This window comes from Schistocerca americana, chromosome 8 (assembly GCF_021461395.2).
Source record: "Schistocerca americana isolate TAMUIC-IGC-003095 chromosome 8, iqSchAmer2.1, whole genome shotgun sequence".
NCBI lineage: Eukaryota > Metazoa > Arthropoda > Insecta > Orthoptera > Acrididae > Schistocerca > Schistocerca americana.
The window spans coordinates 373,732,467-373,758,223 of NC_060126.1; the positions used below are offsets into that span (position 1 = coordinate 373,732,467).

At 41.4% G+C, this 25,757-nt stretch overlaps 1 protein-coding gene across 1 annotated transcript in view; it reads right to left on the minus strand.

Moving 5' to 3' along the window:
• Nucleotides 1-25,757, minus strand: part of LOC124545162 (UDP-glycosyltransferase UGT5-like) — a 104,587-nt gene that overhangs the window by 22,600 nt on the left and 56,230 nt on the right. The window contains exon 5 of the mRNA XM_047123995.1: nucleotides 6,719-6,941. Within this exon, the coding sequence (XP_046979951.1) occupies nucleotides 6,719-6,941 (223 nt within the window). The remainder of the gene's footprint in view (nucleotides 1-6,718; nucleotides 6,942-25,757) is intronic.

Below are 25,757 nucleotides of genomic sequence, written 5' to 3' on the forward strand. Positions count from 1 at the left end.
GAGAAATTCGGAAAACCTAAATAAGTATGGCCGGACGCGGGATTGAACAGTCGTCCTCCGGAATGCAAGTTCAGCGTCTTAACCACTGCGCCACCTCGCTCGGTAAGTATCAGCTGTCTGTGTCGTTGACGCACTCATCGGAGTACTCTGGTGTCTTCGTTTGGAGCAAATCTCAGAGATAACTGGATTCCACGCATATAGAGAAGAGTATTGCAACGGATTCTTTTATGGTGGAGTCGAAAAAAGATGTTGCTGTGGTCAAAATTAATGTTTTGTTCAAAAATGGTTCAAATGGCTCTGAGCACTATGGGACTTAACAGCTGAAGTCATCAGTCCCCTAGAACTTAGAACTACTTAAACCTAACTAACCTAAGGACATCACACACATCCAAGCCCGAGGCAGGATTCGAACCTGCGACCGTAGCAGTCGCGCTGTTCCAGACTGAAGCGCCCAGAACCGCTCGGCCACCGTGGCCGGCTAATGTTTTGTCATATTCTATTGAATGTCTGTTGGAGATATAATGTTCCGCACTTGTAGGCTTACTGGGTTGCAGAAGGCAAGTGTAGTGTTTATGTTCTGTGCAACGTTCCTCCTCTGTACGTGCTGTTTGTCCTATATATAGGCCATACCACGCTAGCAAGGTATTTTGTTAATTCCCGTCTTCCGCAATAATAAGTTATCCTTCACTGATCCCAGCAGGTCCGAAATCTTAGCTGGTGGGGGGATAATCACTTTCACCCGAAAGTCACTAAGGATTCTTGCTACAGTGAAGGAAATATTTCCAACAAATGGAAGAAAAGCTGGGAGCTTTACTGGCGCGTTCTGCCCTTTATCCACTTCCCGGTTCTTAGTTTTAGCTGAGAATGCCCTGTTAATTTGACGTGTCGAGTATCCATTTTCTCTGTACACTGTCCTTAAATGTGCGAGCTCTTTAGATAAACTATCTGCATCCCTGAGAAGAAGGGTTTTAAGCACTCTCAAGGTTTGGGATGGGTGACGGCAACTTGAAGAATGGAGGTACAAATCAGTGTGAGTGGGCTTACTATAAACAGAATGTCCCAGAGAGTCGTCACTCTTTCATCTAACCAAAACATCCAGGAATAGGAGACAGCCATCTTCCTCAAATTACGTACTAATTCGAATGTTCTCATGAATGGAGTTAAGATGATGTAAAAACTCCATTAACTCATCTTCTCCGTGTGAACGTCTCTGGAGAACGTCTTCGTCACTCATCGATGGCTCTCCTAGAGATGAGTGGCAGGTGTCCAGTTGAAATATCGTGGAGTAAAGTTTACGACGACCGACTACAGTCCCGATACATCTTCCAACATTTAATTCGCCGGGAAAATTTTAATTTTCACATAGTTATAATTCCAGTATAGTCGTTGGCTCTTTAATAACGTTAAAACCTGAGTGTCGTATTTTATTTATCGTAATACTAGCTGAGAAACCCAAGGTTGCACGGTTATTTATTTATTCCAGTCTTACATTAATCCGCGTCCTGCTAACTTCTCCCTCAGTCCATCTTCTTCTCTCCCCTTTGACTGTCCATTTCCCCCTCCTACGTCTCAAATGGCTCTGAGCACTATGGGACTTAACTGCTGAGGTCGTCAGTCCCCTAGAACTTAGAACTACTTAAACCTAACTAACCTAAGGACATCACACACATCCATGCCCGAGACAGGATTCGAACCTGCGACCGTAGCGGTCGCGCGGTTCCAGACTGTAGCGCCTAGAACCCCTCGGCCAACCCTGCCGGCCCCTCCTCTATCTCTCTCCATATCCTCCTCCCATCTGTACCTATCTCTTCCTTTCCCCCGAGCTGCCTGTCCATCTCCTCGTCCTCCATTCTCTCTCCCCGTTATCACACTCACTGTCTTTCTTAGCCCCAAAGTATTCCTTTCCAAACTGTAACCAACATGTGAACCAAATATGACTGAAATCTTTCCAGCGGTTTAGGATGAGTTTTTACCCGTGGTTTTACTCGGATACGCATATGTCAAATAGATTTCACACAAACTGAACACTTATATATACACATATTTCACCTGTGTGTCTAGCAAATTTTACCCTTCAATTTCATTTCCTCGCTTTCTAATGTTTATGACGTCGTAACTTCTGAACTATGATCTGTGCAATGATATAATTTTGTAGGTACATCCAGTGGTATATATGCCTACCCTATACAACGTGTATTGTGAATAGAGTTAGTGATACAGAAGTAACAAAACAATACGTCATTAATGATTCGCCGGCCGAAGTGGCCGTGCGGCTCTAGGCACTGCAGTCTGGAACCGCGGGACCGCTACGGTCGCTGGTTCGAATCCGGCCTCGGGCATGGATGTGTGTGATGTCCTTAGGTTAGATAGGTTTAACTAGTTCTAAGTTATAGGGGACTAATGACCTCAGAAGTTGAGTCCCATAGTGCTCAGAGCCATTTGAATCATTAATGATTCATCAGTGTTTAACGCATCTCAGTGTTTACTACGTCATATCTCCTGAAATTCGTGTCATGCAATGATGTATTTTTCTACGTGCGTTCAGCGGCATATGCGAATACCGTCAGTGAAATGCGTTCCGGATAGAGTGAATGGGTACCGCCTTTAAAATGAAATATTTGCTGTTTAGTCGCTTCGATTAGTGGCACTGAATGCTGAACACACTGCAGGCGTGTTTAATTTATGTTTCGTTACACAAAACTTCCCGAAAAATTGAAAGTGAATTTTCACTTACGATGTTTGCAGATTTTACGTGACGTGCAGCTGTTGGTAACGACGTGATGAATCACGAGAAGTCAAGTCGGTGAATAATGAGTCAGCTGTAGATAGCCAGTGGGAATGTTGTTCTTCACTTATTTCGCTTTTTTGATAAAGTTAGCTGATATTTTCTGAAGTGTGGCTAGGGAGGAACTTACGAGCACAGCTTAGATCGCTGCGAGCAAAACGAGCAGCAACATTTAGGTACAAGGCACTGCTGTATTGCAAATGATCATGCCGTGGAAAAGCCACTCATGCAACAATTGAATTTGCACGACTGCCGGGAGTTGAATCACGGTTTCTCATATTTAGTTTGTAGGTTCTCAAGTATATGTGGCTATTGCCTCCAAACACGTCACGATTTTTGAAGATGTTGTTATCACGCTTGCTAGTAACAGCACAACTGAAATTCCTACGAGAGGAACAAAGTGTCAGATAACTATGCAGCTACGTTTATTAACACAGCTAATGAAATGAAGAACAAAGTTCTTTGAAATTCCTACGAGAGAAACGAATTATCCGCTAACTGTGCAGCTACGGTTATTTACACAGCGAAACAAATGAAAAACAACGTCCTCACTGGCTATCAACATCTGACTCGTAATTGATAATCTTCATTTCCCACGATTCATCGGGCCATTACCAACAGCTGCACGTCACGGAAAAGCTGCCCTCGTCGTAAGTGCACGTTTACCATTCAAATACTTAGCTAATAACAGCACAGCTAACACTTCGAACACAAACAGCGGATTGGCCAATCGTAATCAAAATGGTTCAGATGGCTCTGAGCACTATGGGACTTAACATCTGAGGGCATCAGTCCCCTAACCTAAAGACATCACACACATCCATGCCCTAGGCAGGATTCGAACCTGCAACCGTAGCAGTAGCGCGGTTCCGGACTGAAGCGCCTTGAACCGCTCGACCACAGCGGCCGGCTAATCATAACCCTTTGGTTGTCGTAAGAAGCGCTGTAATTAGTGTCTGAACCGCTCTATGAAGTGTTAACACCTTGAACCGTGTAGTCGGCAGGGTAAGGCAGGGAACAGTGGTAGTGGCGGGCGCTGCATTGAGAACAACGTCCACGGAATAGTGTCGGTGTTGTATGGCAGCTGAAGGCTGTGCACAAACGTATATCTCGCATTAATTCTAAGCTACAGCAGCCGAGTCTGAAAGCAATCGTAGAAACAGTGACGCCAGTACGACTAACGATTCGAGAAATACAGTCGTTATAATTAGACGACATAAAGCATACAAGATATGTTTAGAAAATAAAACTGATGTATCTTATGAAGTATGTAAAGGCCCACGAGGAAACATGGAAAAAGTTTATATGTGAAGTAGGGTACGATGTACGTGGAAGGCAACTAATTGGATTTCAACTAAATTAGCACATAAATAAGTCATAAAAAGATACTGCGAAATTAAAGTTAATACGCGAACAACAATAAGTAAGACATTATTAACGGCTGTGGTATAATGAGTAACTGAGTGACACAGAAGTAGACAGGTCCCATAGATGAGTTGGATTGGTGCGCAAGTTCGTACAGTTTCTCTGTAAGTTTAATAAACACAACAGACACACATAACAGAGACTTTAGTCATCAATAATATACTCTCCTTCACTATTTACAAAAGTCTGCCAACGCTGGTTTAACTTTTCGATTGCGCTACTGTATAAAGCACGTGGTTTTGAGACGAAGAACACGTAGAGCCATATTCGGAGCACATTTTCATCCGGATAGGAAGTTCCGTGAAGGCTGTTCGGTAGAGAACGGAAAAGGTGAAAATCTGAAGGCGGGAGATCAGGTGAATAAGGTGGCTGCGAAATGACTTCCCAACCCAACTACTGTACAGTGGAATAGCATCACTTCATGCATTTTGCCTTGTCGTTGTTCTTGGATTGCGGCTGAAAGACGTCTCAGTTACTGGGAATAAACGTCAGCAGGGATGGTTATCCCTGGGAAAAGCAATTAGTAGTACACCGCAACGTAGTTGTTCCACTAGATGCACAATATTATCTTTGGTCGATAAGTGCAGATCCTTGTAGGGGGAGATGGTGCTTCGCCTGGGCTTAGCCATTCCTTCCTCTCTTTTATATTAGCGTAAAGACACAATTTCTCATCACCAGTAACGATGCAGGATAGGAATGATTAGCGTTGCTCACGAGCCAATTGATGACGAGCAAGAATAGATCCACATGTGGCCACCTGCTGAATATTGTGATTTTGAATTAGAGCATACGTAACTATATACCTGATTTTAGAACCTTCCCCACTGCATGCAACTGTCGCACGATAGTGAAATCATCAAGGTTCACCACCTTTGCCACTTCTCCAATACTGACCTCGACCATTGTGAATTAATGCGTGTAAACGATATTCATCAATCCATGAAGGTCTTCCTGATCGTGAAGAGTCACAAGTGTCAAAACGATCCTCCGTAAAACGAGAAAACCATTTTCCAGCAGTGCTCTGTCCAATGACATTATGTTCATTCACGGCGCAAATGTTTCTGGTTGCCTTCGCTGCTGTCACCACTCTAATGAACTCAAACAGAAAAATTATGTCGGAAATATTCCGATTTCTCCGCTTTACACTCCATTTCTAGCGTTCACAGCTCCAACTACTAGCTCCAAACGATAAAATGACAATTTGTAAACTCAAATAGCAACAGTGAATTACAAATGAAAATGACAGTCCCTAAGTAAACCCATAGCAACCGAAATACCAGCGTGTAAAACAAAAACACTACGAACTTATGCACAAACCTAGTAAGATTCCAGAATTAGACCCTATAACAGTACAAGAACAAGATACACTATTGCGATATGTAAAACATAGGAAGATACCTGGATTCGATAGAGTGAAAAAGGTTAAATAAAGGTATATAACATGCAAATTAAGAATTTAGATTCTGCTCAGTAAATGCAGGGAAAACTGTAAGATACTCACTCGTACCTCTTTCTTGGTCGACAGCTCTAGTTAAAAATCTAGTCAAAAGAGGAGATCGCAATAACTGTGAAAATTACGAGAAAATTTAGTCTCTTGAATATACGATACAAAATCTATACTAAAATAATACATAACAGATTAAACACTATTGCAGATTGTCTATTAGGAGAAGAGAAACTGGATTTAGGAAAGGGAGATTTCGCATGGATAATGACTTCACCATTATATAAATGACATAACAAAGAATAGGAAATGATCTGAGAACACATCTCCCTTTTATTGATTTTGATAAGACAATAAACAGGATAAATCGAATAATGTTCTAAAAATGGTCAAATGGCTTTGAGCACTATAGGACTTAACATCTGTGGTCATCAGTCCCCTAGAACTTAGAACTACTTAAACCTAACTAACCTAAGGACATCACACACATCCATGCCCGAGGCAGGATTCGAACCTGCGATCGTAGCAGTCGCGCGGTTACGGACTGAACGCCTAGAACCGCAAAATAATGTTCTGGCAAATAGTAGATAATGAGGTGTATCTTCCAAACCAAATTTTAGTAATAAGGAGTCTGTATAGGAATATCAATTTTATCATACAAACACCAATTAAAAGACGTGAACACATTTAGGAAATACAGGAGTTAAACAAGGCTGTAGCTTATTATCCACTCTTTTCTGATGCAGGTATTGACGAAATGAAAAAAAAATAAATAAATAAAATAAAATAACTAGCAGGTCCAGGAATTGAATTATCAAACAGTGTTTATTCAAACACTCAAATAGTGGCTCAACTAAATGATATACAGTAGAGCCTAGATAGACCAGAATCGTGCAGAATATATGAGTTATTACGTCGAACCAATAGAAATGTTGACAATTACAAAAACATCCACGTAACAGCAAAAGGTATTCCCTATTAGCTACAAAAACAATTAAATTTTGAATTTCAATATGCAGGTAATTATTTTACGAAATTTTTACTAAAAGTCAAAAGACTATTACCCATTATATCTGACTGCGGCAGCCATTTTTCAGTTTTTACATTTTCTGGTTTTCCTTCCAGTTCATCTGTTTCCCACTTCCAGAGAATAATTTGTTTCATTTTAGAAAATGTCTCGAAAAATGCTTTTGTTTTAGCTTCAGGCATGTCAGAGCTGCGAAGATTAGATCCAAGGCTGAAAAGTATTACTCCATTCTTGGCATCATCCAGGAGCTTCTGAAAATACTGCAGACAGGAAACAGTTTGTTGTGAGAATATTGTAATTAACTTTATTTTGAAGTTAATTTGGTCTTGATAACCGGAAAAGTAAATTTCGTTTATGACTTCCAGGAAACACGTAACAATTTTGCATTAGCAACACCAACAGTTGTATGAAGTAAGAATATACGACTTCTGACATTGTTTGAATTTAGTTGTAAGCTACGCACATTATTTCTGAAATTTACTTTTGTGGAGCGGCGGGTGGAATAATTGTTATTGTTCCTATTATTTATTTAATGCTGTTGTTTGCCGTTCTCAACACTGGCTCTCTAACTACAATATTGGCAACCAGAAAGTGATTAGCAAAACGTGAAGCCTGTCATTAGAATTCCTACTGCCCACTTCATCTGAGAAATACATTTATAGCTACAGCTTATAGATCTGAGAAATTAGGAGATTGTCTGGGATTCATAATCAAAAACCATTCTCTATAAAATGTTCAATATATTCTGAAAGTCACAGACCAAAAAGAATCCACACAATCCAACTACCAGAGCAGTTCAGAGTCTAATGCGCTGATGCAACTATAACTGTTCAAATTAAATGTTTAAGTGAATGCTCGCCATAATTTGATGATAATGTTCATCAAACGCCACGCTAATAATGGTAGAATGTCTGTCCTGCGGCGGCACGTGAAAATACGACATACGCAAACTAAAGATAGATCATTAACGTCATCCCAAAATTAACACTTCACTCGAAAACGATTTCATGGTTACGCGTATTCCGAGTAACTTATTACTGCATCCGAGGCTGTTTATATCAACAATACCGATGCGACGCGACTTCCAGCACAGGTGGTGCGCTAATCAGGGTCTGAAGAGAACTGGGGCCTTTTTCTTTCACGCCGCTTTCTTACATATAAGGCCGCCTGATCAAATCTGCTCTCCCGATTAGCCGCTGGGCTAATAATGCACAACTTTAAGTTATCGAATACATCATTGCTTCCTTTGCTGATGGTCGATGAAGCTCTCAATTGAAATGTGCAATCAGCACACAGGTAAGTAATCATAATAAAAGTCTGACGTGGCTAAGTCAAATATTTTGGGCGAGATAATTAATTTAATTACACCACACGCAGTAGACGAGCTCTGAACTTGCCCTTTGGAGATATAGTTTTATTGTTATTCAGTTGAAACTTCTCACATCTTTATGATTATAGCGGATCTCCCTTCTACTTAAATTGAAACATCCTAGCTTTTTTTATTCGCCTACTTAATCTATTTTGGTTCCTTAATTTTTAAGATAAAAACCAGAAAATCATGAATTTCAACTAAAATTTTAATTTGTGAGATCCAGAATACTGTTTCTACTAAATTATTATTCAAAAGGAATCAAAATATAAATTTTTAAGTTTCTGGCTCTTTTCTGTTGCGCCAAAGATTTTTACAGAAAAACATCCAAATTTCGAAAATGGTTAAAGTTATTGAACTGATATTCAACACATATTGATTTAGTGTTACTCCTGACATGCTAGAAATGTTTCAGGTTATTTACTTGATTTTTAAAGTATTGCGCAACATTTATGACGTCAGAGCTAGTTACAGTGGACTGGGCTGGCACACAGTGGAAAGACTGATGCGAATTTTATAAGGCGTGAGTAGGCTGCTTCCCTACACTTTGTCATTTACATTGTCCAGCCTTAGGAACATAGGCACAAGCTATGCTACTGACTTCAATCTCAGCAATAAGCTAGCTGAAAATTAGGAATAAACTGTGATCACGATAAAATAATGATGAGATGTGTGATGGGATGCTGATAATTTAAATTATCATGGAAGACTCAGGACGATAATACGTCGTTTGTAAATGGTTTGGTTTAGATGTGGAGAATGATACAAAAGTACTGCATTTGACAGGTAGAACAAAAAGAGGCCGGTTATCCTGGGGCATACTTTCCGCGATTTCCGAAATCACTCCAGACAACTAGTGTAGTTCCTCTGAAAAGGGCCATAGTCAATCTTGTGCCATATTCTTGCCCAGTCTCGTTGTCAAAGAGATGTTAAGAGTCTATTGCCTCGTTTATTTTCATTACTTTAGGATGCCCATTGCGGCTACGATTGGTAGGGTGGAATGCCAGTGGTAGGATGGGTTAATTGCATTGATATCCTGGTCTCGATGTGAAGCTTTTCTAAATCATCTACCTCTACACCTATACTCCACAAGCGACCTTTCGATGTGTTTCAGGGGCAATTCCGCTACAAATATGTTATGACCCCATTTCCAATTTCCATCAGCAATTGCACGAGATGTGTAGATGCAAGGAAGGTTGGAATACAGTCTAATGTTGTGATTAAAATTTAAGAGAGATGTAATAGAGGTGAAACTTATGTAGTTATTAGAGGAAATATGAGAACTTACCTCCCCCCATGAACCATGGACCTTGCCGTTGGTGGGGAGGCTTGTGTGCCTCAGCAATACAGATAGCTGTACCGTAGGTGCAACCACAACGGAGGGGTATCTGTTGAGAGGCCAGACAAACGTGTGGTTTCTGAAGAGGGGCAGCAGCCTTTTCAGTAGTTGCAAGGGCAACAGTCTGGATGATTGACTCATCTCTGGCCTTGTAACAATAACCAAAACGGCCTTGCTGTGCTGGTACTGCGAACGGCTGAAAGCAAGGGGAAACTACGGCCGTAATTTTTCCCGAGGGCATGCAGCTTTACTGTATGATTAAATGATGATGGCGTCCGCTTGCGTAAAATAATCCGGAGGTAAAATAGTCCCCCATTCGGATCTCCGGGCGGGGACTACTCAAGAGGATGTCGTTATCAGGAGAAAGAAAACTGGCGTTCTACGGATCAGAGCGTGGAATGTCAGATCACTTAATCGGGCACGTAGGTTAGAAAATTTAAAAAGGGAAATGGATAGGTTAAAGTTAGATATAGTAGGAATTAGTGAAGTTCGGTGGCAGGAGGAACAAGACTTCTGGTCAGGTGCCTACAGGGTTATAAACACAAAATCAAATAGGGGTGATGCAGGAGTAGGTTTAATAATGAATAGGAAAATAGGAATGCGGGTAAGCTACTACAAACAGCATAGTGAACGCATTATTGTGGCCAAGATATATACGAAGCCCACACCTACTACAGTAGTACAAGTTTATATGCCAACTAGCTCTGCAGATGATGAAGAAATTGATAACATGTATGATGAGGTAAAAGTAATTATTCAGGTAGTGAAGGGAGATGAAAATTTAATAGTCAAGGGCGACTGGAATTCGAGAGTAGGAAAAGAGAGACAAGGAAACATAGTAGGTGAATATGGATTAGGGGTAAGAAATGAAAGAGGAAGCCGCCTGGTAGAATTTTGCACAGAGCACAACTTAATCATAGCTAACACTTGGTTTAAGAATCATGAAAGAAGGTTGTATACATGGAAGAACCCTGGAGATACTAAAAGGTATCAGATAGATTATATAATGGTAAGACAGAGATTTAGGAACCAGGTTTTAAATTGTACGACATTTCCAGGGGCAGATGTGGACTCTAACCACAATCTATTGGTTATGACCTGTAGACTAAAACTGCAGAAACTGCAAAAAGGTGGGAATTTAAGGAGATGGGACCTGGATAAACTGAAAGAACCAAAGGTTGTACAGAGTTTCAGGGAGAGCATAAGGGAACAATTGACAGGAATGGGGGAAAGAAATACAGTAGAAGAAGAATGGGTAGCTTTGAGGGATGAAGTAGTGAAGGCAGCAGAGGATCAAGTAGGTAAAAAGACGAGGGCTAGAAGAAATCCTTGGGTAACAGAAGAAATATTGAATTTAATTGATGAAAGGAGAAAACATAAAAATGCAGTAAATGAAGCAGGCAAAAAGGAATACAAACGCCTCAAAAATGAGATCGACAGGAAATGCAATATGGCTAAGCAGGGATGGCTAGAGGACAAATGTAAGGATGTAGAGGCTTATCTGACTAGGGGTAACATAGATACTGCCTACAGGAAAATTAAAGAGACGTTTGGAGATAAGAGAACCACTTGTATGAACATCAAGAGCTCAGATGGAAACCCAGTTCTAAGCAAAGAAGGGAAAGCAGAAAGGTGGAAGGAGTATATAGAAGGTCTATACAAGGGCGATGTACTTGAGGACAATATTATGGAAATGGAAGAGGATGTAGATGAAGATGAAATGTGAGGTACGATACTGCGTGAAGAGTTTGACAGAGCACTGAAAGACCTGAGTCGAAACAAATCCCCAGGAGTAGATAACATTATATTGGAACTACTGACGGCCTTGGGAGAGCCAGTCCTGACAAAACTCTATCATATGGTGAGCAAGATGTATGAAACAGGCGAAATACCCTCAGACTTCAAGAAGAATATAATAATTCCAATCCCAAAGAAAGCAGGTGTTGACAGATGTGAAAATTACCGAACAATCAGTTTAATAATCCACAGATGCAAAATACTAACACGAATTCTTTACAGACGAATGGAAAAACTAGTAGAAACCGACCTCGGGGAAGATCAGTTTGGATTCCGTAGAAATACTGGAACACGTGAGGCAATACTGACCTTACGACTTATCTTAGAAGAAAGATTAACGAAAGGCAAACCTACATTTCTAGCGTTTGTAGACTTAGAGAAATCTTTTGACAATATTGACTGGAATACTCTCTTTCAAACTCTAAAGGTGGCAGGGGTAAAATACAGGGAGCGAAAGGCTATTTATAATTTGTACAGAAACCAGATGGCAGTTACAAGAGTCGAGGGACATGAAAGGGAAGCAGTTGTTGGGAAGGGAGTAAGACAGGGTTGTAGCCTCTCCCCGATGTTATTCAATCTGTATATTGAGCAAGCAGTAAAGGAAACAAAAGAAAAATTCGGACTAGGTATTAAAATCCATGGAGAAGAAATAAAAACTTTGAGGTTCGCCGATGACATTGTAATTCTCTCAGAGACAGCAAAGGACTTGGAAGAGCAGTTGAACGGAATGGACAGTGTCTTGAAAGGAGGATATAATATGAACATCAACAAAAGCAAAACAAGGATAATGGAATGTAGTCGAATTAAGTCGGGTGATGCTGAGGGAATTGGTTAGGAAATGAGACACTTAAAGTAGTAAAGGAGTTTTGCTATTTGGGGAGCAAAATAACTGATGATGGTCGAAGTAGAGAGGATATAAAATGTAGACTGGCAATGGCAAGGAAAGCGTTTCTGAAGAAGAGAAATTTGTTAACATCGAGTATAGATTTAAGTGTCAGGAAGTCGTTTCTGAAAGTATTTGTATGGAGTGTGGTCTTGTATGGAAGTGAAACATGGACGATAAATAGTTCGGACAGGAAGAGAATAGAAGCTTTCGAGATGTGGTGCTACGGAAGAATGCTGAAGATTAGATGGGTAGATCACATAACTAATGAGGAGGTATTGAATAGGATTGGGGAGAAGAGAAGTTTGTGGCAGAACTTGACTAGAAGAAGGGATCTGTTGGTAGGACATGTTCTGAGGCATCAAGGGATCACAAATTTAGCATTGGAGGGTAGCGGGGAGGGTAAGAATCGTAGTGGGAGATCAAGAGATGAATACACTATGCAGATTCAGAAGGATGTAGGTTGCAGTAGGTACTGGGTGATGAAGAAGCTTGCACAGGATAGAGTAGCATGTAGAGCTGCATCAAACCAGTCTCAGGACCGAAGACCACAATAAACAACATGAGAACTTAACGAGGTGTTGCAAGATATGGATAAGAGGGACAATCCAGTATTGAGAAAGGTATTGTGCGGCGAAGCTTAATGGAGTTAACAGAAACTTGAAGGAATGGAGACTTATGCAGATTTACAAACCTGAAAGTGGGACAGATGAGGATCTCGTACGTCCGGATGGTGACTGATGACGATTGAGCTCTCTCTTGCATGGATTTTGGTTACTCATTCGTAGGTAGTTGCTGGAGGAGACGTATACCCAGATGTTTTTGTGTACTGGTTGGAAGAGAGAGGCAGACTAAAGAGCAGATACATAAACTGTATTTGTGAAGACCAGCAAAGAAATAACTGACGGAGGACGAGACATACTGCCGGGTTAAATGGAAGAAATACGCCGGGGAAAAAACTGAAGAAACACGACGGAAAAACAAACTAGTCATAAGAGAGGGAAATCGATGGTGAAGAAGAAGAATGACTATTATGAAGACATCTCTCACTTGTAAAATTCTGATATAGGGCTATTGTAGGAATGTCTTAATAATCCCAGGTGTTTATATATATAAAAAAAAAGGTAATAGACGAAAATTGCACCTTGTAGTGCACAATACAGTATATGCTTACTCTACATCGTCATTTTATTTAGATGTATACTTTTTTCCTTTATAAAAAAGATAAAGACGTCTCATAAAGAAATTAGCCGAATTGGACTGAATTCGGACGATGTGGTGTAGATGTACCAAAAACAAATGATAACAGTTTCAGAAAAATTGGATGATTTATTGTAGAGAAGAAGCTTCACTGATCTAAAAAGTCAGCAACTCTTTGGTCCACCTCTATACGTTATGCGTGCAGTTATTCGGCTTTGTACTGATTGGCAGAGTTGTTGAATGTCCTCGTGAGGGATATCGTGCCAAATTTTGTCCAATAGCAGCGTTAGATCGTCAAAACCCTGAACTGGCTGGAGGACCCTGCCCGTAACACTCCATACATTCTCAATTAGGGAGAGATCTGGTGACGTACCTGGCGAAGGTAGGGTTTGGCGCGCCCGAAGACAAGCAGCAGAAACTCTTGCAGTGAGGCGACGGGCATTATCTTGCTGAAATGTAAGCCCAGGATGGCTCGTCATGTACGGCAACAGAATGGGGCGTAGAATATCATCGACGTACCGCTGTGCTCTAGAGGTGTCACAGATGTCAAGAGTAACGGTCCTGCTATGGAAAGACTTTGCATTACAGACTAAGAGTGCTGGTTGTCGGGCCATATGGCGCCCGACAATCAGTTTGATATACCACCGCTTTCTTGGACGTTTCCAGACACGCCTTCGCGATTTCCGCGGTTCATTTCGAAGCGGGACTCCACAATGAAGACAGTTCTACTCCATTCGAAGAGATTTCGCTACAAATGTACCCGGTAGCACGGCAAACGGGCTTTTTCGTGTACGGAGGTGGTGGCAGTCGGCTCAAATTGTGCCGTGAGCTCAGATGCCTTTCTGAGCTGCCTGTGAATGGTCCTTGTAATCACTGAAGCACCGATGGCACGTCGGATCAACAATAATGGATCCGGGGATATGAGTGTCCCTGTGACAATTGCTCGAACCTCACGTTTTGTCTCTCTAGCTCGATCGCTTCCATCTTGACGCCGTGTTCGGTCATGGTTAGCCCATTCCTGCCAACATCGTCGAATAATGGCGTCGCTCCTACTGAAATGACGAGCGAGCCAATTACTCGAAGAGGTTTCTTTGAGCTCAAGTGCACGTCCTCTCTCTGAGACGCTGACATCTGCCTTATTGTTCACGTGCCTGTCTGCGAGGCACAGTTAGTGTCCAGTGGAGTACACAGAATGGAATTCTCAAAGACCTTATGTCCTGGTAGCAACACGTCTCCTCCTTACTCTTCCTACCAGCTGCGCAGTGAAACTTCACTGCAGCGTCACACACTGATCCATCGGCAGCCAAAGTTCACAGTTTGTCATTTTTCATCGATACCTGCATGAATATTAATGTGTGATCAGTTTGCATAACTCCTTCGTGGGGTGTATTTTTTGCTTTTTTTGTCTTAGAGTGTATTATAATTAATTACCAGCACAACATGTACGTTTAACCACCTGTCCTAAGCATGGATGATCGATCTTTTTGAATAAATGTGGGTCTAATCACAAAACGCATGCAACAGGGTAAATTCACGTGTAAACTCTTGGTTTATTTTCGCACTAGCCCCAAGGGAAGGCAAATGAATGTAATCTTCGCAGATAGCTCTGGAAAAGATTGTCCACTACGAAATTCTGTCGCCTTACTCGACGGCACGAACCTAAAGTGCGACCATGCGATTGGCACTTCGAATCCAAGCGTAGGGACATCTTTTTCAAATTTTCAGGCATCAAACTGGATGAAGAATTCTAGACCGAAGGATCAAGTGCTACTCTCCTGTCTTATGATTGGAGGCAATGCCTAGAAGCCATGGTAAATGCGTCTTACTGATTAATCTGTTCGCCTACTGCAAATTTCGTTTGGTCACTGTGCACGGAGACGAGGGAGGTTAGGTTTCTTAGACCGCATTCAATCGCTGGTCCATGATGAAGTACGTATGACGTGTTGGTTCCGTGGACACGAGAACAGTGGTATTTGGATGAAAGTTTGCTCGATTTTGAGTCTGAATCCTCTATAACAAACTTAATCATAAGGACCACTGCAGAATTCTCAATTGTGATCATTTCAGTATTGTTTTAAGAATTCTGATGGAGCTGAACATTTTACTTATCGGTCACGATTCACTTGACATATTAAGTGACCAGTAAACTTTCATGATTCCTTTCACTGCTAGACGTGAGCCAGCTTCGACCATTCAGTTATTAATGAAAAGTCGTGAACTTTGCTTTCGATTAACCCATTAGTTTGAATCTTTGTATGTGAAGATGATCGGTACGTTATAGTCATCTGCTTGTGTGGAGCCATATGAGTACTATTTTTTGTGTGTTTCACTTACATGCAGTTTCAGGACTGCACTTCATCTATTAACTAAATGGTAGTTATACAGCTACTTGTTCTTTAAACTTCGGTACAAAGTTCATACCAGCACCCCTTCCCTCCTCCTGTAATCTCTGACGTCACAATTTAAGCTACGCGGGTTCCTCCTTGGGATAAAACTAGGGCTATAGTCGATTAATATTCATAGAACTTCAGTTAACTTGGTCTTCAGGGATAGGTAGATATTGGTAAGTGTGGTACTTGTGCAACAGATAGCTCTCAGCTGCGATAAATCCCTTGTACAAGGCGAAATACAGTCCCGCCGCAAGACGGTGGGAGTCCTTTTAACATTAGTTCGAATATGATGAAATTAGGAAAAAAGCTGAGCAATGATTTACTTGATGTCTGGAAAGTAGGAAGCAGAAGACTGTCCTCCATTCATGAAACAGAGAGGAGGTTTGAATCTGACTGGGGTCATCTCAAGTGGTGGGTGTGACGCGGTTCTGGTTTGCGTGTAATGTTTTTCTTGATATGCGTAACTGATCTGCTACTAAACACTACTGACGAAAGAACAATTATACTATTTGCAGGGGATGGAAGTGTTTTTGTGAAAGGTTTAAACTTAATATAAACGATGTAGCTAACAGGGCCGTCAGTAACATTGGAATCTGTCTCTCGGAGAACAAATAAACGCTTAACTGGAACAAAACACATTGCGTACATTTACTGACACGGAATGCCCGAAAAAGTAATTTTCCATGTCCCAAGGTGGTCCACCATATTCGGATCTTAGTACTGGGGGTAGAGGGAAGATTCTCTTGGAAGTATCACGTTCAAAATCTTTTTCAGAAACTGAGTGCTGCTGTCGTCGCTCTAAGAATGATTTCCACTGTCTCTGCCCATCTTACTTCCACACTATTAAATGTTGGGACAGCTCTGAGCATTCACCAAGATTGCATTTAGTCCAGAAACGGGCTATCAGACTGATCTGCGATGTTGGTTCACTAACTTCAGTTGTTCCGGAATTCTGACTCTGCCGTCCCTGTAGATGTATTCCATAGTGAGTTTTGTTGTTGACAAAGTTGAAACATTAAGAAGAAACTGCAACTTTTATTTAGTGAACACTGAAGTATAAAATAATATACAGTTGGATAACATCCGCTTAAACTTTATACATAAAGCTGTGCGCTGTTTAGAGCTATTTCCTAAAGGCTTCCAGAAAAACAAAACAAAAAATTCATCCATAAATTCCAAGTATTCATATTTATGTTGAAACGTGCCCTGTGGCACACTCTTTGCATCCAGAACAGGAGCTCCTCGCAGTATTTGAATTTTCTCTGTAATGGTTCTTCGTACAGTGTCTATCTTCTTCTTTCGTTTTTTACCAATTATTTAATTTTTTGTTCATAAATTTTCTAATCTGTATTCTGTAAACCATGTACTGACCAGTTCTAAGACCAAGTAGTTTTTGGCCCCATTGTCACAAGGAAGCTGACAATAAAGAAATTAGGAATAAATATCTCGTGCAACTTCATAAAGATTACGAGCTAGAAGCTGGTGGGAAAGTATACATCTCCTCATCGCATTTCAGACACTCTGTGTCTGTGATAAATCAGAGGACATGGCATGTCAGATAAGAATCCATACATTCACAAGGCATTTTGTGGTGCGAATCGCAGAGTTAGATTTTGTGTGATTCTTCTGGAATTTGGCACCTGGTATTTGGTATGCAGGATGCAGCAACGCCGGCCGTTGTGGCCGAGCGGTTCTAGGGGCTTCAGTCCGGAACTTCGCGACTGCTACGTTCGCAGGTTCGAATCCTGCCTCGGGCATGGACGTGTGTAATGTCCTTAGATTAGTTAGGTTAAAGTAGTTCTAGGTTCTAAGGGACTGATGACCTCAGACGTTATGTCCCATAGTGCTCAGAGCAATTTGAGCCATTTGATGCAGCACCAGCACTTACCTCGCTTGCGACATACGGTCGAGCGCTTTGCCCGCGTTCAACAGTTACCAAGACAGTCCTGTAGTCATATTAAAAACAGCTCCACACACCTCGATTCCTGCTGCTCTATTGGTACCGAGAATTACTGCTTCCCGCGAGCTTCCGTCAGGTCGGCTGCAGGTTGGCGTGGAAGTGACGACCACAAACAGAAGCGGGGCTGAACGCCGAAGACCACAGAATTCCTCTCACAAGGGAACCCACCCATCTCACCCCCCTCAGATTTAGTTATAAGTTGGCACAGTGGACAGGCCTTGAAAAACTGAACACAGATCAATCGAGAAAACAGGAAGAAATTGTGTGGAACTATGAAAAAAATAAGTAAAATATACAAACTGAGTAGTCCATGTGCAAGATAAGCAACATCAAGCATGGTGTCAGTTCAGGAGCGCCGTGGTCTCGTGGTTAGCGTGAACAACTGCGGAACGAGAGGTCCTTGGTACAAGTCTTCCCTCGGGTGAGAATTTTACTTTATTTACTTTCGCAAAGTTATGATCTGTCAGTTCGTTTATTGACGTCTCTGTTCACTGTAATAAGTTTAGTGTCTGTGTTTTGCGACCCCACCGCAAAACCGTGCGATTAGTAGACGAAAGTACGTTCCTCTCCAATGGGAACCGAAAACATTTGATCGCAAGGTCATAGGTCAACCGATTCCTCCACAGGAAAACACGTCTGATATATTCTATACGACACTGGTGACGGCATGTGCGTCACATGACAGGAATATGTTGTCGACCCACCTAACTTGTACACTTGGCGAATGGGTAAAAAGATTCTTCTACCTTGCCCGATTTAGGTTTTCTTGTGGATGTGATAATAACTCCCAAAAAAGTGATGAAAACATAAGAGTTTGTCACATAAACTGCAACAAATGAATGCAACAGTTTCACAGTCACACAGTTTTCCCTGTGCTCTGTCAAAACATATGTTTTTAACGATTTACAATTTTTTCCGTGTGTAGACCGTCAAATCCTGCATATGTCCAAGCAAATCTGAACATGTCCTGGAATTTTCGAGAGCGAAGTTGATTGTGTGAGTGCCTGAACTTTGATAATTGACACACGTCAATTGCTAGAAAATAAAAAGGTTAAAAATCTTCACTCTAGGGAAAACTTGAACCGAGGTCTTGTCAAACCGTAGTTGCTTACGCTAACCACGAGACCACGGCACTCCTCAGATCACACGCTCCTTGATGTGGCTTATGTTACACATCGACTACTCAATTTGTATATTTTGCTTATTTTTTTCATAGTTCGACAACATTTCTTTCTGTTTTCTCGATTGATCTGTGTTCAGTTTTTCAAGGCCTATCCACTGTGCCAACTTATAACTAAATCTGAGGGGGGTGCGATGGGGAGGTTCCCTTGTCAGTGTCCCAACTGACTATCTCTCTACTCCAAACATGTCTCTGCTTATGTCCGTACTCAGTATTTTTATATTAATTTTTAATGCTGTAAACGACGCATGACAACTCAAGATTTCAGCTATTGAACTGTAGCCAAGCGACTGTCCGCATGTTGCTGACATGTCGCTCATCCCAATGATTCGACCTCCGCAAGCGACTGTGAGGTCGGGGCATCCGCAGCTGTATTATACATTTTTTGTCATAAATTCGCAAAAATCTGTATTTTGAACCAGATACTATCGGTTTCGTAGCTTAAAACCACATCAGCAGGTGCATATTTGCACTACAAGAACTAAACAGTAATAGTGACTGAATGTCTATACATCAAAGTAATACCAGGGCATGAGAATCTAACTACACTGAGGTGACCAACACCTCCTAATATCGAGTCGGACCCTCTTTACGTGGCGTAATGCAGCAACTCGACGCGGTATGGACTCAGCAAGTCGTCGGAAATTCCCTACTCAAATATTGAGCCTCGTTGCCTATATAGCCGTTCATGATTACAAAAGAGTTGCTGTTTCAGAATTTTGTGCAGGAACGGACCTCTTGATTACGTCCGATAAACTCTCGATGGGGTTCGTGTCGGGCGATCTGGGTGACCAAATCACTCGAATTGTCCAGAATGTTTCCAAACCTATAGCGACCAACAGCGACCCGGTGACATCGCACATTGTCATCCACAAAAATTCAATCGTTGTTTGGGATCATCAAGTCTAATTGAAGTGCAAAACACGGACAACTTTTTCCTTCTGGAAAAAAGCACCTCGTTATCAGTACGAACCAGTCACAAAATAACAAATACGCAGAAATTCACATGAAAGGTCAACACTTTGACGACATAACATTAGCGCCAATGTGACGGGCGAGTTGAACTACAAAGAACTTTTCTGGTTGTAGGAAAGTTCGTGCGTGGTCCTCAAGTGGAGGGAACCTAAGCAAAAACACCTGAGGCATTACAAACCCCTTATTAACTTTTCTATTTTTGTTATTAATTCAAACTTTTTTGGACTGACGGGACGTGATAGTAGAAAATAAAAATGGTTCAAATGGCTCTGAGCACCATGGGACTCAACATCTTAGGTCATAAGTCCCCTAGAACTTAGAACTACTTAAACCTAACTAACTTAAGGACATCACAAACACCCATGCCCGAGGCAGAATTCGAACCTGCGACCGTAGCAGTCCCGCGGTTCCGGACTGCAGCGCCAGAACCGCACGGCCACCGCGGCCGGCTACTAGAAAATAACAAGTAGCATAACGGATATGTTTAGCCAAAATTCAGGGAAGTTCAGAGGAGGCCTTTATCCAGCACCGAATATCACATGAATGATGCTATCAATGACGACGATATTCCAAAAACACTTGAATATGTAGAGGGTAGTAATAAACTTTAATGCCGCCTTACTTACAACCGACAAGCCAAACATATGACTAACATCTTCTTAATAGCGTGCTGGTGCACCATTTCAAGGCAACGCTGTAGCGATTCCGCGTTGCATCAATCCGACAAGCCCTTTGTCGCTTTCTGGAGATATGTACAACCAAAGGTTTGCGCTACGTTTACGCATTTCCCGTCATTTACGAGCCGGTGTTTTGTGTCTGTGGGTGTTGGCTCGTGCCGCAACGCCAATAGGCCGGATTCAGTGTGGCTGTTGGTCATTATACAGGGTGTATCTGTAAGAGTTTGCAAAAGTTTAACAGGACGTAGAGGATGCTTCACTGAACAATTTGAGGTACGGAACTTGGGGTCAGAGAAGCCAGTTTAAGGACATAATAGGAATAAAATGACATTACCGTGTACTTTTCTGTCTACGTTAGTAGTCCCATCACTGACACAGTGAACCTACCAGTTTTACTGTGTCTTATAAAATGTACTGAAACTGACGACTATCAACCTCAATGCCAGCATGAGATCGGTGAACAAGATTCTGACGCAGCCTGACAATTATATATAAAAAAGGTTCAAATGGCTCTAAGCACTATGAGACTTAACGTCTAAGGTCTTCAGTACCCTAGACTTAGACCTACTTAAACCTAACCTAAGGACAACATACACGTCCATGCCCGAGGCAGGATTCGAGCCTACGACCGAAACAGCAGCGCAGCTAAGGACTGAAGCGCCTAGAACCGCTTGGCCACAGCGGCCGGCCCTGACAAATTTCCCAGGTGTTTAGAATCACATCACAGTCAGCTACAATTCTGGCAACTAATTTCATCTCTGTATCCACTAGGGTCACATACACAAGTGACTTTAGATATAGCCATAGGATATAATCAAGGGGATTCAGGTCAGGTGACCTCACAGGTCTTGGAATAGGACTCCCCTTCCACTCCAGCGGCCCGGAAATAAAGCGTTGATATAACTGCGAACATTCACAATGAAGTGAGGTGGTGAACCGTCGTGTTGTGTTCACATCCTCTCACGAACAGCCAAGGGGACAATGTAAATACGATACAATAAAGAAAAGAAAACCTGCATCATGACCTCAAAGAAATCAGGCTTCTCCCCCCTTGTTTCCTTGCAGAAATAGAGAATGTACAGTCATGCTCAAAAGTATCCGAACGACCTGAATTGCATTTCGCCTGATTCGCATGCAACACACATAACCCAGCTGTCTAGCAGGTCCTCTAATAGCTCCTTGGTACAGTCGTTTGACTATTGAAAATGGTTCCAACAAGTCACCACTACAAAACACTGCACTGTACCGCAATAGCTCAAGATGTAAAATAAAACCACGATACTACAAATATCAGGGAACACCTTATCACAGACAAGACTGTCCTTAAGGCTTGTAAGCTCACATTTATTGCAAGAAATGACATACCTGAAATGTTACCACTCTCATTATTACGTCAAATAGGTAATGTACGTAGTAAGTTCGTCGTATTCACGATTTCCTCTTCAAAGTAACATACCGTACTTGTTATTTAACACAAAGTGACATCAAAAATTTAAGTTATTCACGAGCAGCTAGTTGAGAATATGTATGAACTTCAAATGACACGACGAACCGTCTCGTTCTGCATGTGGATTCAAACCCAGGTCATGCAGACTAAGATTTCGTTACTGACGGAAACTAACAGTCACTCATGACTAGGCATACAGAGAGTGATATACCTCGATTTTAGACAGTATCAGTTAGCAAATATCAACTTTAAATTACATAACGTAAACGTTTTTAACGGACGCGAATTCCCACCCAGTATCTATTGTCCCTGCTAACGAACTACGATAGATGTTAAATTTTGCTTCTTCACAAGTAACTTACTTGAAATGCCGTGAGGTAAAGCTTTGCGTTGGACAGCGATTCGAACCCAGAACCTAATCGGATTGATATCGAAGCAGAATCAACTGTGGCATATCGGATTTTCTCGGGAGTAGCTAGATGTTTTAACTGAAATGACGTGACGAAACGTCAATTTTTTCGTTCCTAGGACTCCAACCCGGCACCTATCGCTGTTATGTTCTATAGAAAACGAACGTTAAATATGGGTTTGTTACACCAGCAGCGACATGTGAGCATGTTTAAACTAGAAATAATATGACGAAAAATTCAGTGCTGACTGGGAATCGAACCCACACATATCGTTGTTGACTGCACACAAATAGACGTCAGGCACCGAATTTTTGTCCACCAGCAGCTCGGAATAACATCCTTGAACTTACTGTGACCTCGCAAATTGTTCTATGTCTCACTGGGAGTCAAAAACGTCATATATCGTTAGTGTTGACAACGAAGGAAAATGCATAAAAAATCAAAATTATTATCCACCAGCAGATAGGTGTTCTCATGCTAGAACATGATAATACGTAAGGAAAACCTTAGTGCCAGGCCTGGATTCGAACCCATTCTCGCGATATGTGAAGATGTTGAGGAATCTGCAAAAAATGGTTCAAATGGCTTTGAGTACTATGGGACTTAATTTCTGAGGTCATCAGTCCCCTAGAACTTAGAATTACTTAAACCTAACTAGCCTAAGGACATCACACACATCCATGACCGAGGCAGAATTCGAACCTGCGACCGTAGCGGTCTTGCGGTTCCAGAATGTAGCGCCTAGAAACGCGCGGCCACTCCGGCCGGCGAGAAATCTGCCGTTTTAAACAAACAACAAATTGTAGTCGAGCTGTGTTGTTACGAAGGGATCAAATTCCGCGTTAAGGGCGGTCTGAGTTGCATTCCCAGTTCAGAACTAATTTTATCGACATACAGAAGCTCAAATAAAAGATGGAATATGTGTCCTGTGACCCTACATAGCGTTTGTTTCGTCACTAGAATTAAATAACTAGTATAAGAAAGGTTACTGTTGATAGAGTTTCCACATGTCGCCACTCCAGACTTTATTGTGGTTTAACCTAATGTCTACTTGGTAGAGAAGGAATATCACGTTTAATGTGAATTTCAGATCACAATGCCATTATAGCTTCTTCACTTGGTATAGCCATGAGCAAATAGAATCTGTCTCTCCCTACGAAAAATCATCAGCAGAAGCCAGAATGGAACCCAGACCATCAGTATACGAAACTATCATCAATTCAACATACCACCAAATCCTTTTCTCTGTGTCTCATTTTTCTATCATAACCACTACAGGCTCCCTGTAGTGGTTTGCAGCACGTTCAGTGCATTCATTAATTTGGTTGACCGAATCGCCGTGAACTAGCTGCCTCGGCTACCCAGTGCATACATTCGACTCTATTTTGTAATCACGGAAATAAAATAACGTTACTGCCACCTACACAGAACTGCCAACAGTTTAGGATGCAGAAATTTAAATAGGAAGTGTTCCTTTTCAATTGAGCTACTCTACTGCGCTATCTGTTTGTTGATACCATCGTGCAGTGCAAAAGAAAAGCTGCATCTGTCTCTCAGAAGTCTAAATCCGGCCATATGCATTATCTCACAGCACTGTGGATTGCGGAAGTTCTGGAGGAACTGTTGTTCTCTTCTGGACGTGCTGTAGCACCGTGACAGCTAGTAGCGTAACAATAAGCGTCGCGCGCTGTAGCTAAGACGTTGCGAGTTCTATTACATTCGCTGCTACATTTTTTAAAACGCACATCTGCTGTCTACTGAAGTTATCAATTTAATGGAACTTTGAACATAATCCCCTTCACTTCTCAACCCAAAATAGTCGCATGTGGAAAAAGGGCAAACTTCTGCGACATTTTGTTCTTTTCGGGTTTAATAGACGGCCAGGTAGCAGATGCATCTCGAAGCCTTCGTATTATGTATGGGGAGAGCGCATCGTACCAAAATAGTCAAAAAAGTATTTTATACATTAGCTGTCGTCTGGTAGTGGCATTTTATTCTTCTTCAAACCTTGTTTAACAGCTTTAACTCAGAACAAGTTTTCTACATGCATGTAATCAATAAACTGCATGTGCATTGTCAGACTGTTACAGATAACATAAGATAATTCGCATATATCGTTGGTGATTAATTTCTCTCTCACGTTTAGTATTGTTTCAACAACACTAAAGGAAACCCTACGAAAATTGTGCACTGTATTATACGAAATGAAGCGAAATCTATGTGAGTAGTATTTTAGTAATTCGCGCCGATAGAGGCACACTTGTGTACAGTTACTCAGTTTTATTAAAATAGACTTTCGTCGTAAGGTTATCGTGGGTAGTTTATTTCATTTCTTATAATACAGTGCACAATTTTCGTAGGGTTTCTTTACCCTGCGTATACACACATCAAAAAAGTTTTCCATCACCTCGGTTCCGAGAGTTCCTGAACGTGTGCAGAAGATTGGAATAGAGTTCAACATAAACATCATATATTGCTCATGAAAACAACACATTGCATTGTATTATAAGAAATGAATCGAAATCTAGGTGAGTAGTATTTTAGTAATTCGCGCCGATAGAGGCACACTTGTGTACAGTTACTCAGTTTTATTAAAACAGACTTTCGTCGTAAGGTTATCGTGGGTAGTTTATTTCATTTCTTATAATACAGTGCACAATTTTCGTAGGGTTTCCTTTAGTGTTGTTGAAACAATACTAAACGTGAGAGAGAAATTAATCACCAACGATATATGCGAATTATCTTATGTTATCTGTAACAGTCTGACAATGCACATGCAGTTTATTGATTACATGCATGTAGAAAACTTGTTCTGAGTTAAAGCTGTTAAACAAGGTTTGAAGAAGAATAAAATGCCACTACCAGACGACAGCTAATGTATAAAATACTTTTTTGACTATTTTGGTACGATGCGCTCTCCCCATACATAATACGAAGGCTTCGAGATGCATCTGCTACCTGGCCGTCTATTAAACCCGAAAAGAACAAAATGTCGCAGAAGTTTGCCCTTTTTCCACATGCGACTATTTTGGGTTGAGAAGTGAAGGGGATTATGTTCAAAGTTCCATTAAATTGATAACTTCAGTAGACAGCAGATGTGCGTTTTAAAAAATGTAGCAGCGAATGTAATAGAACTCGCAACGTCTTAGCTACAGCGCGCGACGCTTATTGTTACGCTACTAGCTGTCACGGTGCTACAGCACGTCCAGAAGAGAACAACAGTTCCTCCAGAACTTCCGCAATCCACAGTGCTGTGAGATAATGCATATGGCCGGATTTAGACTTCTGAGAGACAGATGCAGCTTTTCTTTTGCACTGCACGATGGTTTCAACAAACAGATAACGCAGTAGAGTAGCTCAATTGAAAAGGAACACTTCCTATTTAAATTTCTGCATCCTAAACTGTTGGCAGTTCTGTGTAGGTGGCAGTAACGTTATTTTATTTCCGT